General features: G+C 43.6%; 1 protein-coding gene across 1 annotated transcript in view; it reads left to right on the top strand.

Moving 5' to 3' along the window:
- LOC307110038 (phospholipid-transporting ATPase ABCA3-like) overlaps nucleotides 1-13,254 on the top strand; it is a gene marked incomplete at both ends in the record, with an annotated part of 237,702 nt that extends 224,448 nt beyond the window's left edge. The window contains 5 exon segments of the mRNA XM_079789076.1: nucleotides 526-713; nucleotides 1,334-1,504; nucleotides 1,887-2,077; nucleotides 12,675-12,748; nucleotides 13,114-13,254. Of these exon segments, the coding sequence (XP_079645202.1) occupies nucleotides 526-713; nucleotides 1,334-1,504; nucleotides 1,887-2,077; nucleotides 12,675-12,748; nucleotides 13,114-13,254 (765 nt within the window).
- Nucleotides 13,255-17,511: the final 4,257 nt, after the last annotated feature.

Here is a 17,511-nt window from a genome sequence, read left to right on the forward strand (position 1 = left end):
TTAAATAATTAATTTTAATACACTAATATTCATATCTTTTCTCTGGATATCTAGTCTATGTACATCTGAAAACAAATCTACAAAAGGCTTGGTTAATTGATAAAGCAACTCATTGAATTATCCTGCATATGGGAGTGGGAAAGGCTTGCTTCCAGTTCAACCTTTCTATGAAATAAGGTCTACAGTGACTGTGCAGGGCAAGAACATCCCTTGTGGCCATACGCCTTGGAATTCTTCATTAATGAGGGGAGAATCTTATATTCTAATGCTCCAAATTTAGTGGTGCTGTAGGATTTTATTTCTAACTTCTTCATCCTCCAGATTATTAAAACTGAATTGGGGAATCTGTTATTTTAATTTGTGACAATAGATCCACTTGTCATAACTTTGTAGTTTTTAGAAAAGAAAATTCTTGGTACTACTCTTAGAAGCATAGCCTGGAGAACTAAAGGTGTTCTATCTCATTAAAAAATTCTCAGTGGGACTGATGACTTGGGTCCTTATCAAGGCAATTCTTATAATCAGGTGAAGTCAAGAGTTGGCTATTGTCCTCAGTCTGATGCCTTGCTGGAATATATGACTGGTCGGGAAATAATGATCATGTATGCCAGATTATGGGGAATCTCGGAGTCCCAGATTCAGCTGTATGTGAGCAAATGGTTGACTTCACTGCAACTGGAGTCCCACGCTGACAGGATTATCAGAACCTATAGGTGAGTCAATATACTGACCTTTTCATTGTGGCTACTAATGTTGTGATGCTTCTCTGTGCTTCTGGTGTTTAAAATAAATGCCTACAGCATCACCTAATTCCCCCTATCACACAGTTATTTAATTGTGAAACTGTCTAGTGAGTTGTTAGGTTAAAATACAGTAATAAGACAGATCAATGTGGTTCCATGTCTTTCCTATACAGAGATGAAACTCAAAATCTTAGTTATGATTGAACCATAGCCTCTGAATACCAAAGGGGAGCATCTTATTCTTCCTAGTGGCCGTTTGGTTCTTTGTGTTCCTACAAATTATGGTGGGATTTATGTACCTGAAAAATCAGAACACCCTAAGAACTAGTAAATAAATGTCAGTGATAATACTGCTAAAATCAGTTACATAAGAGTCACTCCTTTCCATTTCAAATGAAAAAAATAATTGATATATACATCTGTACTTGAGCCTGAAGTACTTCATTGAAGTCACATTTAACCAGCACTGTGGATATTCATGTTTTATGCTTGCTGAGACTCTCAACATTTGAAATGTTACTATCCTATAAGCAACTGATTTATATATCCTTCCCTTTCCCTGCATTCTCTCTCCTTCTATGACCATGAAGTGGAGGAAACAAACGTAGGCTGAGTACTGCTATTGCCCTGATGGGAAAACCCACAGTCATTTTGCTGGACGAGCCATCAACTGGCATGGACCCAGTAGCCCGACGTCTGCTCTGGGATGCTTTGATACAAGCACGTGAAAGTGGGAAAACCATTATTATAACCTCCCACAGGTGTGACTCATGGGGAGGCTTGGAAGACGGTGGGCAAGCATTGTAGTGGTTGTACAAGAGAATTTGGAGGAGGGGAGGCCTTAGGAATATTGGACAGCAAACTTGCTTGAGAATGTGAGTTCCTCATTAATCCTAATCAGTGGAAGAGTCAAGAACCCATTAAGTTATGTAACCAAGAGTGGGGAGAGGACAAGGAGTTCAGATGTTCTATGGGAGGGTTTTATACTCATTATTTGAAAAATTTCCACTTCTCAAGTATGAGCTTTATGATTGGCAAATTCCACTTCCCTTTGGAAATAGAATCATAAAATCCTGAATTATAGAAGGCCCTCCAACAGAGAATGTTTCAATTTTACATTATTCTGGTACCTTATTTTGCTAGAATGGAGGAATGCGATGCCTTCTGTACCAGGCTGGCCATCATGGTGAAGGGAAAGTTTGTGTGTCTGGGCAGCCCTCAGCATCTCAAGAACAAGTTTGGCAATGTTTACATCCTAAAGGTCAAGGTCAAGACTGATACACAAAAGGATAAATTAAATGATTTTAAAAATTTCATCACAATGACATTCCCAGGTAAATTAGATTGGGCTATTTTGTTCAAGATGTATTAAATCATATTTGTTGTTCTCACTATGCATATGTTTTATGTCTTCAATAACTGTTTCCTATGGATTACCAATATAATTCCTTTTGGGATTGTTGTTTCTATAACTTCTTGTGACTGGTTATACTAAGAAATTTTGTACACACAAAAAAAGGGTTCACACTAAATTCCTATATCACTTTAATAAGATTTGGATTTCTTCTGTCCATGTAAATTATATCTCTAAGTCATAATTATCAAATATATATGTATATATCCTATATAATAAAGCGGTAATATGCAAATTGACCATCACACCATCACAAGATAGCTGTGCCCACAGTGGAGGCAGGGTTCCCGTAACACAAGATGTCTGCGCCTAAAGCGGAGGCGGGGTTCCTGTAACGAGCCGTAATGAGCAATCAGCAGGGACCCAAGGCTGTGTGGCGCCTGGCCAGGGCGGGGGACCTGAGGCTGTGCCCCCTGCCTGGTAGGGTTTGATGGGGAAACTCAGACCACACCCCCCCACCCTGGCACCAGGCTGGGGGACCTCAGGCCGTGTCCCCCACCTGGCAGGGCTTGACAGGGGACCTCAAGCCGCATCCCCTGCCCTGGCGCTGGGCCATGGGACCTGAGGCTGCGTGCCCCCACTCCTGCATAGCAGGGCTTGATGGGGGTGGGGCTGGCCAGGTCTGGATCTTGCCTAATGGGGGTGGGGCCAGTGGGGTCTAGGTCTCACGCAATTTCAAGGTGCACGTGGGTGAGCAGGGACTTGACTCTGGGTCCTGCGATGTGCCCCAGACTCTGAAAGGAGGGAGATTTTCACATACATTTTACTAATTTTCTTTCATCTCTGACATTTCTATTATAGAGAAAGGGCAAATAGCAATATTAAAATACTTCCTCTAATTAATTCCCTTTTAATGTGAACAAATTTTGTGCACCGGGCCACTAGTGTGTGTGTGTGTGTGTGTGTGTGTGTGTGTGTGTGTGTGTGTATATATATATATATATATATATATATATGCCTAAGTGACCATTACAGCAGAATGACCAGAATGACCAGTCGCTATGATGCACACTGACCACCAGGGGGCAGATGCTCAACGCAGGAGCTGCCCCCTGTTGGTCAGTGTGCTCCCACAGGGGGAGAGCCACTCAGCCAGAAGCCGGGCTCACAGCTGGCAAGTGCAGCTACCATGGCAGAAGCCTCTCCCGACTCCGCAGCAGCACTACCGAGCGGCAGCAACAGGCACAGCAGACCGGGATGAGTGTGAGTGGCATGGCACCTGGCCCCGATTCGGGCTCCTCTTTGGCTGCCTGCCACTTGGAGCACTGCTACATCCTTCAAGGGGTCCTGGACTGTGAGAGGGATGTCTGACTGCTGGCTTAGGCCCAATCCCAGTGACATTCTCTGTAGAAGACAGTCAGTCAGAACAAATCAGTGACTCAGGGAAGCGCAGGGAACTCAGGGTGAGCCTGCCTCTGCATTTGACTCACCCACTCGATGGTGTTCACAGGACAGACCATGGTGGCCCAGCCCATGCATGTGCAGCAACTGCTGAAGCTCAAGCAGCAGGCCATGCAGCTGCAGCAGGCCATCATAGCACAAGCCAGCAGGCAGACATCCACCGAGGGGTCCTGGACTGTGAGAGGGTGCAGGCTAGGCTGAGGGACCCCTACTCCAGTGCATGGATTTCATGCACCAGGCCTCTAGTTTTTATATAACATCCATGCGAAGTTTGAAGGCTTTTTCCCTCCAGCCCAAACATGTAACTGTGATCTTTGGTCTCAGCCAGGACATGATATTACAGTACAAAGAAGAACCAATAAGCTTTTCTTTCCTTTCAAGAACAGATCTGCTGGCAGGGGGCAGGAGTGGTTAGAAGGGGTCCATGGGAGAAAGAGGGCCATGTATAATTTTTTCAACAATAAATATTTTTTAAAAAGAACAGATCTGCTTCTGTATGCCAAATCAATAAGCCTCTCTCTGCCTACATGTACAATACCAGAGATAAAAACTCTTTCTCTCCTTTATTGCTCTTTCCTAAACATAAAACAGGGACATGGCAAGGCTCTTAATAATTCTGTTTTTATCTTAGTTTCTAATTTTCTAGGTTGAGCAAAATACCACAGAAGTTCCCTTTGTGTGTCAGCCTGAGGAGTTAGAAGTTTATCTCTAGGCAAGGGGAAATAGTATGATTAATTCCCAGTAAAAATGGGAATCAGAAAATTGATAAGAAATGGATGGTAGAGCAGATGTGGAGAACAGATATATGGGAAAACAATTCCTCACTGCTGGTCATAGGGAATATGAAGTGCCTATGACACATGCACGTTGATATGTCCATTGACTTATGTATTCATTCAGCAAATATTTTTAAATTACCACAATGAGAAGCTGTGACCAGAAAACCTTTTACTGTCAACTGTCCTAGCAACTTGCTCTTCCTGAAGGAGAAAACTAAACTCTGACCCAAGAACTATCCTCAACAATGTGGACACAAAAATGTGTTCTTTAATGGGCATGTGGGTTTGAGGCCCAGTTTCAACACTAAGGTGGTTGTTGCCAAGTCCTTCCTCACAATATCCTTCAACAAATAGCCATTAAAATATGACAGAATCAAAAAGAAATTAATATGGAACCTATACCTAAATATTGATTTTTAAAGAAAATAAATATTACAAACAATAGTCATCTAGAATATATATTTTTAAAGGGACCAAAGTAATGAGAATATTTAGTAATAATTCTACATAATCTCAAGGAAAATTAAGTAACCATGTATTTTTTAAATGCACAAATAAGATGATTTTGTTTCTGCCATATGGAAGATTATGTATTCTGAAAAGCCATCCTGGTAAAATAAAACAAGAAATTGGTAGAAATTAAACACCTATATCTTTAACTGAGAATTGGCTCAGAAACAAAAGTCAGAAAACGCTTTAACAATCAACAGGGAAAACAGGAAAAGAAGAAGGAAAGTAAAAGAAACGGAGCTGTGAGAAAATGCAAATCCAGAAAGCAAATACCATTGTCAGCACTGGGATCAGCGATGAAGCTCTGGGCCTCCAGGTTGGGGAGCTCATGCTGAGATGGCCCTGTGAAGGGGGCGTCTACTGAGTGGTCAGTAGCACCCTCTAATTCCAAGCTGGAGCACACAGCAATCTTCTGTCGAGAAGAGCATCCCTAATTTAGGTTTGGACTGAGGCAGGTAACAGAAAATATCAGAGAAAGGTCTACACTGAGAAGTCACGTGACTTAATACATCCCAGAACACTCTGAAGAGGGAACCCTACAGTACAAATCCTAAAGCTAAGAAAGTTTTTCTGGGGTCCAAGATGAAAGATTCTGACCAGATCTACAGCTATGTATGGAACAATTTCTGCTGAAAAAGACTAAAAACTAGCTGAAAAGCTTTTTCCACACAAGAAATAAAAGGGCCACATTGAGACGTGTGGGAGAGGCAGAGACACAGGCTCACCGAAACCACCCCGGTGCAGGGATTCCACAACAGGGAGGGATCTCCATGCCTCAGAGCGTCTCCCTGAGAGCGAGAGGCAGAGCCCACACTAAGTGCTCCAAACCTGGGGACCTGCACTGAAGAGACCAGGCCCTCCAGAACACTTTACATTGGAAACCAATAAGGCTACGTCTAGGTGGTGGGGTTGTGGGGCTGTGGGATCTGAGATACTTCTTTTGGGGGGATAACAAGTCCCAGGCAGCAGCAGTTTGAGAGGTATGTGGATTATGTGTGAAGATTTATTTGCTAATCTTTTTTTGTGTGTGTGTGTGTGTGGCCTTGGAATTAAAGTGTTCATGTCTCAGATCTGCTACCTTCATTGGTGTCTTTAAACTAGTGACTTATACTCTTTCTCCCTTGCCAGCCTTTGTTTCTTTATCTGTAAAAATGTAGATAATTATTTTAAGCATAAGATTATTGTGAGGATTAAGTGAAATGATGTGAGTAAAAGTATTGGGCGATGCATGCACTTTATGCAAGTATAAGGTATTATATCATCAAATATTTTATTAATAATGATATAATTCTAGGCACTATGATAGACTGTGGCCTTCCTGTGGCCACTCCCTTTATTCAAGAACATGTTCTAGGCAAAAATCTACCTTACTAAGGTATCCTGCAATGGGTGGAAATGGATGCTTATTGGATTTTTCCAAGTATAAGTACCAAAACCATGACCACAATAGAATGAAATCAGCCTAGTCCAGATAAGTGTCTGTAACAATTCCCGGAGGATTTCTTTAGTTCTGAACTTTACGAAGTGAACAAGAGATAGTTTAGAAGGAAGTATCCGAGTCTACACAGAATCCATTGAAAGAGGCTGGTAAATAGTGTCTGCAGAAAAGGATCAGGAAATTGCTGGCAAAACTAAATCAACTCATCGCAAATTGTCCAGTGGATATTTGATTCCTACGAATATTTCTAATTCCATCTACTTCAATTGTAATAATCAACATCTAGACTAACGTTGAAGGAAAGTTGAGTGATGCCTCCGTTTTTGCCTCCTTTCTCCCAATAGAAACGTTCTTTGTTCAGTGCCCGGAGGCATCTGGCCAAATGTACACCCTGGAACTTTCCCAGGGACATCTGTACCCATCATTCAGATAGTCACACTCACAGAGCAATCACAGCTTGTTCGGAAGGAGTGGCTGATGCCTTGTGCCTACTTTATGGGCAAGACTTCAGTTTTCCCCAGTGCTTTGAGTTTCATGGGTCTGCCATTTATGAATCTCCAAATCAGATGTGTACCGTACAACAAATGTTTTAAATTTGTGAGCCTCTTTTTGTAGGAAACCTGACAAATCACACATTTAGAAATTGCCTTAGTTGAAATAAAAGTTGAATTCCATGAAATAGGACCATCTTTAAAAATGTGAATCGGTATTGTACAATAGAACTTTCTGCAATGATTGAAATGTTCTAGATCTGTGCTGTGCAACGTGGTAGCCATTAGCCACCTGTGGTTATCAAACACTTGAAATGTGGCCAGTGAAACTAAGAAAATTAATTTTTATTTATTTTATTTTAATTGATTTAAATATTTATGGCCACATGTGAGTCAGTGTAGACTTTGGAACATATAGTACCTCTATTATGGCTTTCTGTTCTGGTTACACCTTTGTGCCACCTTCTTTGTGGGCTTCTTCTTCTTTACATTCCTCTAACACCGTAAAATGATTACACTTGCTGATATGAGACTTGGAAAGTAGCATAAAAATGTGTCCATTCTGTGTACAACCATATCATGTGTCAAGAGTTTTATCTTGGGAACTTATTGAAGAAGATTTAAGAAGATTTATCATTTCATTAATATTAGGATAGCACTTAGTATGTGGCAGGCACTAAATGCTTTATCAATATGAACCCACTTATACCCACTACAATTCTATTTGGTAGGTACTCTTTATTTTTTTAGTTAAAATATCTTTATTTTATTTATTTATCTTTTTTATTTTATTTATTTTTTAATATTTCAAGAAAAAGGATTTTAAATATAATAATGTTACATACAATAAACATTAATATTCCAATAAAATGATTTTAAATATAATAATATTACATGCAATAAACATTAATATTCCAATAAAAATTATTTTAAATATAATAATATTACATGCAATAAACATTAATATTTCAAAAAAAATTTTAATATAATAATATTACCAAAACTTTACTAACATAGTATAATATCACAAAACTTATAGGAAATATAAAAAACCTGCAAATAACAGGATTACTTCTATTATATTCTAAAATATTTTTTTTCTCTGGCACTATTTTTGTTCATCAGCTTATGTTATTCATTATATTCCCCAAATGAGTGAAATCATGTGATATTTATCTTTCCCCGACTGGCTTATTTTGCTTAGCATAATGCTCTACAGCCAACATCATACTCAATAGGCAAAAACTAAAACCATTTCCCCTAAAAACAGGAACAAGACAGGGATGCCTATTTTCACCACTCCTGTTCAACATAGTACTGGAAGTATTAGCCATTGCAATTAGACAAGAAGAAATAAAAGGCATCCAAATTGGAAAAGAAGAAATAAACCTGTCATCATTCACAGATGACATGATATTGTACATAAAAAAAAAACACAATCCATCAAAAAGCTATTAGACTTAATAAAAGAATTCGGCAATGTAGCAGGATACAAAATTAACACCCAGAAATCTATGGCTTTTTTATACAAAAATAATGAACTCACAGAAACTAAAAAAAATCCCATTTATCATTGCAACAAAAAAATTAAGATACCTAGGAATAAATTTGAGAAGATAAAAGACCTGTACTCAGAAAACTACAGGACATTGAAAAAAGAGATAGAGGAAGATATAAACAAATGGAAGAATACTCTGTGTTCATGGATTGGTAGATCATTAAAATGTCCATACTACCTAAAGCAATCTACATATTCAATGCAATCCCCATTAAAATACCAACAGCATATTTCACAGGCCTTGAACAAACGCTCCAAAAATTCATCTGGAATAAAAAATGACCCCGAATAGCCTCAGCAATCCTCAGAAAGAAGAACAAAGTTGGTGGGATCACATTACCAGTTATCAAGCTATATTACAAAGCCACTGTTCTCAAAACTGCCTGGTACTGGCATAACATATATGGACCAATGAATGGAACAGAACAGAGAACCTAGAAATCAACACAAGCCAATATGCTCAATTAATATTTGACAAAGGAGTCAGGTGCATACAATGGAGTCAAGGCAGTCTCTTCAATAAATGGTGTTGAGGAAATTGGACAGAAACATGCAAAAAAAAAAAAAAAGAAAGAAAAGAAACTAGGCACCAACTTACACATACACAAAAATAAACTCAAAATTGATAAAGGACTTAAACATAAGATGGGAAACCATTAAAAGTTTAGAAGAATCCATAGGCAGCAAAATATCAGATATATGCCGAAGCAATATCTTTGCTGATACAGCTCCTAAGGCAATGGAAACTAAGGAGAAAATAAACAAATGGGACTACATCACAATAAAAAGCTTCTGCACAGCAAAAGAAACCATCATCAAAACAATAAGAAAGCCCACTGCATGAAAGAACATATTTGCCAATGCTATCTCAGATAAGGGTTTAATCTCCAAAATTTACAGAGATATATGAAAAAATGCTCAAAGTCACTAATCATCCAAGAGATGCAAATCAAAATGACAATGAGGTACCATCTCACACCTGTCAGAATGGCTACCATCAACAAATCAACAAAGGACAAGTGCTGGCGAGGATGTGGAGAAAAAGGAACCCTCGTGCACTGCTGGTGGGAATGCAGACTGGTGCAAACACTGTGGAAAACAGTATGGCATTTCCTCAAAAAATTAAAAATGGGACTCCCATTTGACCCAGTAATCCCACTTCTAGGAATATATCCCAAGAAAACATAAACACCAATCATAAAGGATATATGCACCCCTATGTTCATAGCAGCACAATTCACCATAGCTAAGATTTGGAAACAGCCTAAGTGCCCATCAGCAGATGAGTGAATTAAAAAAAGGTGGTACCTCTACAGAATGGAATACTACACTGCTGTAAAAAAGAAGGAACTCGTACTATTTGTTAATCTTAACCCTTTGTACTCGCTTGCTTTTTTCTCGATTCCTTTATTCTACTCGGGATTTAATGCTAACCGTGTCGAGTCACACTTGACATCTGAGTGCAAAAGGTTAAAGCATCCACTGGAGGGTCAGGGGCCAGTTGAGATTTTCTTGGTAGTGGAGGTGCTGTAAGTTGCCACTTTTGTGCTCTCCCTCTCCCTCTCTAGCCCAGGGGGAGTGCAGGCCAGGCACCTCCCTCTTCAGGGCTCTTCCTCTGCATCGTTAAGGCTGTGGGCACCTTTCTCCAGCCTCACTAACTCTGGGAGTTCAGTCCACACAGGGACCTCCCTTGATCACACTGCCCTGGTGACCAGAGGAGCTTGTGTTCCTGGGCCCCTAGCCTGGTGACCACACCCAGGGCAGGTGACCACACCCAACGCACTGCACAGACAGCAGACTGAGACACACCTGCAGTCTGCCTACGGAAAAGACTCCTTTAGTTATCCCAGAGCTCAAACCTGAGATCAGGCTTCACATCAGGAGGCTATAGAGGTGCTCAGGGAATGAGGGAGGGAGACGCCATCCTTAGGCCTCACCACAGCTCACTAGTTTCTTCCAGAAAGGAACTTACACACTCAGCTGAAGCTGATTTTTTGCAGCTGTCACCCAGGAGTCACTTGCAGATTTCCTGGTCCTGAGGTCAGCAGTGTTTACAATTGCAGACCCACGGGACTGTATTTGCAATTTTAAAAGCTACTGCCTGAGGATCTGGCTTCCACCCAACTAGGTGCTGGCTGGGATCACTGAGACCTATCAAAAATAAATCAGGCCCGGCTGGTGATGCTCTGTGGTTGAGCATCAACCTATGAACCAGGAGGTCACAATTCGATTCCTGGTCAGGGCACATGCCCAGGTTGTGGGCTCTATCCCCAGTAGGGGGCGTGCAGGAGGCAGCCAATCAATGATTCTCTGTCATCTCTGATGTTTCTATCTCCCTCTCCCTTCCTCTCTGAAATCAATAAAAAAGTATTAAAAAAATAATAAATCAGGCTACTAAAATAATCACAAAGGTTGAAGAGACAATCAAGATCTAGGGCAAAGTTGAATTGATAAGGTTTATCTCCTACAAAAGGCCATTCCTTCAAGAATGAAAGATGTCACTGTTTTACGAATACATAGAAATAAGCACAGACAAGCAAAATAAGGAAACAAAGGAATACATTCCAAACAAAAGCAGACAAGGAAACATCAGAAAAAGACCGTAGTCTTTTGGAGATTAATATTCTTATAGTTTCAGTGGCTAAATGGAAAATAAATTGTGGAATATTTAGAAGCCAGATTATAGTTTAGAAAGGAAAATAAATGAATTATAGCAAGATGCAACCACATGAATGAATCTTACACACACTGACTGAAAGAAGCAGAAAGAAGAGAACATATCCTACCTGATTCCATTCATATAAGGTTCAAAAGTAGGAATCCTTGGCCTGGATTTAGGGGCACATCCTATATAATAAAGAGGTAATATGCAAATTGACCATCACTTCAACACACAAGATGGCCACCCCCCATGTGGACACAAGATGGCCATCACAAGATGGCCGGCAGGGGAGGGCAGTTGTGGGCGATCAGGCCAATAGGGGAGGGCAGTTGGGAGGGATCAGGACTGCAAGGTAGGGCAGTTGGGGGCAATCAGGTCTGCAGGGGAGGAGAGTTGGGGGGGGGGACACAGGCCTACAGGGGAGGGCAGTTGGGGGGCACCAGGTCTTCAGGGGAGGGCAGTTGGGGGCAACCAGGCCTGTAGGAGAGGGCAGTTAGGGGCAATTGGGCCAGAAGGGGAGCAGTTAGGCATCAATCAGGCTGGCAGGGGAGTGGTTAGGGAGTGATCAGGCTGGCAGGCAGAAGCAGTTAGGGATAATCAGGCAGGCAGGCAGGTAGGTGAGTGGTTGGGAGCCAGCAGTCCTGGATTGTGAGAGGGATGTCCCAGATTGGAGAGGGTGCAGGCGGGGCTGAGGGATACACACACATACACACACACCCCGTGCACGAATTTCGTGCACTGGGCCTCTAGTGCATAGATAAAGACATTAAAGAAGAAGATTAAGAAAGAAGAGTCCGTAATGATAATGACGGCATCGGTTATTTTTGCGGGGCCAGAGGCTGGGAAGTGGCACATGGAACTATCGGAGTTACTATTACTTGACCTAAATGAGGTGGTTTCATCAGTGTTTGCTTTGAATAACTCATTAAGCTATCTGAAGTATTTCAACAGGCAAAAACAGAGCTTTATGTGATCATGGCCACAATACATGTGTTAACATTCTTACTAAGAAAAGCCATACATCATTGTAAACATGTATTTTTTTACTTTAACACATTTTAATTCCAGTTAATCCAATTTGCAATAATCTGCAAATATGCATTAAGTGTAAATACCTCAGTTAGTTTTAATTAGAAATGGTTTCTTACCTGTAAAAGAAACAATACAGCCTCACGTGGGTGGTGTACATGAATGACTGCCCTCTTACATGGTGTGTAATCATAGCAAGGAGGCCTTGTCCTGCTCTCCTCCCCAGCAAGCACGCTGTACAACATTCCTCCTCCTCACACAAGCACACTGCACATCCTCCTGGCGCATATGCTCAGCACCATCTTTAGAAATAAAGTCTATTAGTAGTAACATTAGAATTTTTGAAGGCTTGTTTCATTCACTGGGCATGTGAGCTGATATTTTTTGTGTGTGTGACTGTAAGCCACCCTTAATTATTATAAACTTCACATAATAAGGCTATTTCTTCAGGAACAAATCTGCTGAAAGGAATTAACCATGTCATATAAATCAAAGAGAGTGGGTTATTTGATCATATCGCCTTTGGTCATAATGGCGTCTATTCATAGTTAATTATATATAACTAAATAAATGTAGCAATATCTTGGCAATTTTAAATTAAATCTGTAAGATCACTCACCTATGTGTAATATATTTACTTTTTTTTTAGGTAGTGAATTAAAGCAGGAGAACCAAGGGATCCTTAACTACTACATTCCCAGCAAGGACAATAGCTGGTCAAAGGTGACTGTAGAAATCATGCATTCTAACATCACATGTTAAGAGAGCACTAATGATGGGGAAAATATTTGCTATTCAGGCATGTGTAATGGCTGTAGAGACTGCAGGTTACCTTTCAGACTCCCTAGATTTTAATTGCTTCCATTTCTGCTCCCTAAATCCCATTGTCAGTCCATGTCCATCAACCGAATGGGGACAGAGAACTGCTTCCTCTCAGGTTCTCAGTTGATGTCCTTCCCAAGTCCTCATCTCCCCGCTGTGCCTTTTCCCCAACATTAACTTCCCAGCGGTTGGAAGCGGAGGAGAGGCTCATTTGGGTTGGGGCCGGAGGGACAGCAAATGGTGATGGCACTTTTCTGTCGTTTAAGGTGTTTGGTATTTTGGAGGAAGCGAAAGAGCAATTCAATTTAGAAGATTATTCTGTCAGTCAGATAACACTGGAACAAGTCTTCCTGACCTTTGCTAACCTAGAGAACAATGGACTTGATGACAACAAGGAGGTGCCATGAGATTCAGTTCCAACCCGAGGCCTGTGCCTTCTGAGGCCACCCTCTGCACACCTGGACACGCAGAGGGGCATTCCTGTGCGTGTGTATACGTTGGTGTAAATATGCTTATGTAATAAAGAGTCCCCCAAAGGACCATATGTCCCTTCTTTATAGATTTACCTGGGTGCCTGTGAGTCCAGCATGTGCAAATCTAAAGACGTGGTGAAATTCATGTTCTCTCTCCTAGAAATATGTAAGACCAGCATTCATCAAGGTGGGGACAACCTATTTCTGAGAATTCTGTTTGAACAGAAACATCCAGAAATGATGGAGCTGTAAGATGGGACAGCTGGAAGACCATGAGATTTATTTTTAAGTTGAGTTATGGGTAAGAGAAGCATTATGCCTGGAACAACGCGCGCGCACACACACACACTCACCAATCTTATACCAAAAATAATTTTATACCAAAAATAAGATATTTGTACCAAGATTATTTAGAGTCCAAGAACATAAAGCAAAAACATTCTTTGAAAATAGAATGTTTTCCTTCCTACTCTTGCCTACCTCTGATTAAGAAGGAAAGAGGAGAAACTGGATTGTTAGGTAGGATAGATAGATACTAAGGCAGGAGAGGGGGCTTATTATTACCCGAAAGTAGTCTTGAGACCTGCCAAGACAAGATTATCAACACTCAATGACAAAGGGGAGCTTGAAACTCTGCATGCTAACCCCAATACCAGGCGAGGGGTACCTTGAAACTTGCAACAAAAAGACAGATAACCCTTACAACCCCAATGGGTGGGGTGCTCAGACTAGATGAGTTGCCTGTTTGTGCTTCATGCTAAGTATCCTATATAATAAGACCCTAATATGCAAATGACTGAAGGGTGGAATGACCAGTCGCTATGATGCACACTGGCCACAAGGGGGGCAGACACTCAACACAGTCATTTTGGGCTGGTTTGTTCAAGCTTTTCATTGTCTCAGTCTCACAGTATGAGATGATATCCAACAGGTATTCTCTGTTCTATTGTTTTTAGCTTAATATAACCTCCTATGAGTCCCATTCCCTTACTACCATTGGTCTCCCAAAAGCGAGTTCAGTAATTGCAAAATTTGTTTCCCGGGCTAGCTGCCTTTCAAAGGGGGAGAGAAGCTACTTAGTAGCTCTTGCATCTAGTCTCCCAGTTGGCTTCATCACTGACCCTTTAAGACATTCCTTTACTCTGGTAGTCCCTTCCACTGTCCCTCCCTGCCCCCCAGCTCACCTCTTCATCTTCCAGCAAGAAACAAAAGATATTATGCATCAGGTCCTCTACTGAGCACCTGAACAGCGGTTGGCTGTAAGGAGTACAGGTAAAGAGAATGCCCCAAGGCTACGGGAAATCACCCAAGGAAGAAACAAATTCGGAGAAGGTGTAGTTTTGTTCCATTTGGTGGTGGGGATGCGGAGGGGCCCTGGGCGGGGCCTGTTTCCCACCTGCCAGCATCGGAAATGCCCTCAGGGTAGCTGGACCCCAGGGCGCTGTGGCCTGGCCTGGCCAACAGGAAACACTTTTCTGGGTGGTTGGCAGACTGGTGGCAGGGAGGGGCACCTGCGTGACCCACTGGGGAGCCCCGCTTAATGGGGGGGGGGGGGGGGGACGGCGATGGGGTGTGGGGAGGTGAGTGAGGCAGGTGTCCCCAGGCGTGCCGCCAGAGCCCAAGAGCAAACGCCTTGAGCAGCGGAGGCCCTGGTCCAGCCGAGTCCTCCAACGCCCTCTCTGAGGAAGCTTGGCCTGTGGCTCCTGAGCCCAGCTCCTGGCACCCAGAGGCCATCACGTGGCACCCAACAGCAGGGTCAGGATTCGGAACCTGTGAGCCCAGCCGTTAGGGGGCCCCGGAGGTGCCGTTGGGGTGGGGTCGGCCCAGAGAAGCATCTGCGGACTTGGGGAGCAGGAGGAAGGTTTGCAGGGGTCAACCGAGGGGCTGGCGGCCCGGGCAGCGTGCGCAGGGGCGCAGGTGGGGCTTCCTGGTCGGATGGGGTGGGGGGTGGGGTGGGGGAGGGGGCACGTGCTGGGAGGGCGTGTCCCGCGGGGCGTGTCCAGGGAGGGGCAGCGCGGAGGGAGAGGTGCAGTGCGGTTGGGCGGGGCGTTGGTGGCGGAGCTCGAGCCCTGCAGGGCGGAGGCGGTTGAGAAGTCCGAGGGGTGAGTGTCCCTTCCTCCAGCCCCCGGTCCTCCAGCCCCCGGTCCTCCAGCCCCCGGTCCTCCAGCCCCCGGTCCTCCAGCTCCAGGTCCTCCAGCTCCAGGTCCTCCAGCTCCGGGTCCTCCAAACCCCGGTCCTCCAGCTCCCGGTCCTCCAGCCCCGGGTACTCCAGCTCCCGGTCCTCCAGCCCCCGGTCCTCCAAACCCCGATCCTCCAGCTCCAGGTCCTCCAGCCCCGGGTCCTCCAGCTCCAGGTCCTCCAGCCCCAGGTCCTCCAAACCCCGGTCCTCCAGCTCCAGGTCCTCCAGCCCCAGGTCCTCCAAACCCCGGTCCTCCAGCCCCGGGTCCTCCAGCTCCAGGTCCTCCAGCCCCAGGTCCTCCAAACCCCGGTCCTCCAGCTCCAGGTCCTCCAGCCCCAGGTCCTCCAGCCCCCGGTCCTCCGGCCCCCGATCCTCCAGCTCCAGGTCCTCCAGCTCCCGGTCCTCCAGCCCCCGGTCCTCCAGCCCCCGGTCCTCCAGCCCCCGGTCCTCCAGCGCAGAGCCCTGCCCAGAGCCCTGCCCCAGGGGCTGCTGCTCAGACTCCCCTGGAGGCCGCCCGGCTGAGCGCCCTCAGAGCAAAGAACCCTGAAGTGCGTGCCCCAGGCCCCTCACCGCCGGAAACAGACAGGCACCGGAGCCTCCACAACCTCTTTCCCTCCAAGCCATCACCCAGAGTGGAGGTTACGTCCAGATGCGGGTGCGGGCCGCCCGTGGCCGTGGGGAGGAGGCTCTCGGGCAGGGCCAGCCGGCGGCCCAGGGCTCCGGAGCCGGGGCCAGCAGCAGAGAGATCCATTCCCTCCTCCGGGCCGCCCCAGACTGTTTCCCTGAGAGGGGGCAGATTAAAGAGGGGACCCCTGTCTTCTTCCTCTTGGTGATAGTACCATCTTCTCTGGAGCAAGTAAAGACTGCAAGGGGTGTGGGACACAGGATAAACGGAAATCGTTTAATTCATTGTTAAAACTACGTATTCTTTTAGTCTCTGAATTCATCAGAAGATCTATTTGTCAGGTATTTGCCGTCTAGCTTGGAACTTGGCTTCAGTGGTGTTTGCTATTTTAAAATTTGATCTGAGCCTTTGAATGAGGAATAAGCTCCCTTATTGTTTATTTTGCAGACGTTTACTAAATGCTCAATACCAACTACCGTGAGGTCAATTTTTGTACAGAATTTAATGATTATTTTGAAGGGAACCGAATAAAATATAACTGGTGAATGAAATGAGATTATGTAAGCCCTCTACCACCCCCGCCCATCAAAAACTCTTCATTTTAGAAGCGGCTGGCAATGGCCTGAAGTAGCTGTTGGTTGGTTGGTTGGTTGGTTGGTTTCCTTGGCTTATCAGATAACTTTGGGAGTGTTTTCTCCTCCTCAATTTTTTGAAAGAGTTTACTCACAGTAAAACTATCTGGTCCTGTTTTTTGTTGTTGTTTTGTTTTTAATTTATTGTTAATTTTATTTTTTCCATCACCATTTATCCCCTCTATGCCCTCTTCCACCTCCACCCCACCCCCACCCCCAACAAATCACCACACTTTTGTCCATGTCCTTGAGTTCTCTCTCTCTTTGTTGTTGTTGTTATTGTTCAGTCCCTCTCCCCAAACACATACACACACTGGAGCTGTCTGCCTGCTCTCTATGAGTCTGCCTCTCTCTGGGTTTATTTTTTTGTTAGGAGGTTTTTGATTACTCATCCAATCGCCTTATTCATTATTGGTTTGTACAATGTCCAATTTTTTAAAATAACTTCATCTTGGTAGGTTGTATATTTCTAGAAATGCATCAGTTTCTTCTAGATTATCAAGTTTGTTGGTGTATAATAGTTTATAAGTTATCTGTCATGACCCATGGTATTAGTGTGGTATCATTTGTCAATTTAATCTTAAAAAAACAATTCTTAGTTTTATTGATAATTTCTATTGTTTTTCTGGTCCCTGTTTCATTTATTTCTGCTTTTAATCCTTGTTATTTCCTCCCCTCTATTAATTTTGGGCTTAGTTTGTTCTTTTTCTAGTTTCTTCAGGTGTAAAAGGTAGGTTATCTATTTCAGATCTTTC

The sequence above is a fragment of the Cnephaeus nilssonii genome, assembly GCF_951640355.1.
Source record: "Cnephaeus nilssonii genome assembly, chromosome: 2".
Lineage (NCBI taxonomy): Eukaryota > Metazoa > Chordata > Mammalia > Chiroptera > Vespertilionidae > Cnephaeus > Cnephaeus nilssonii.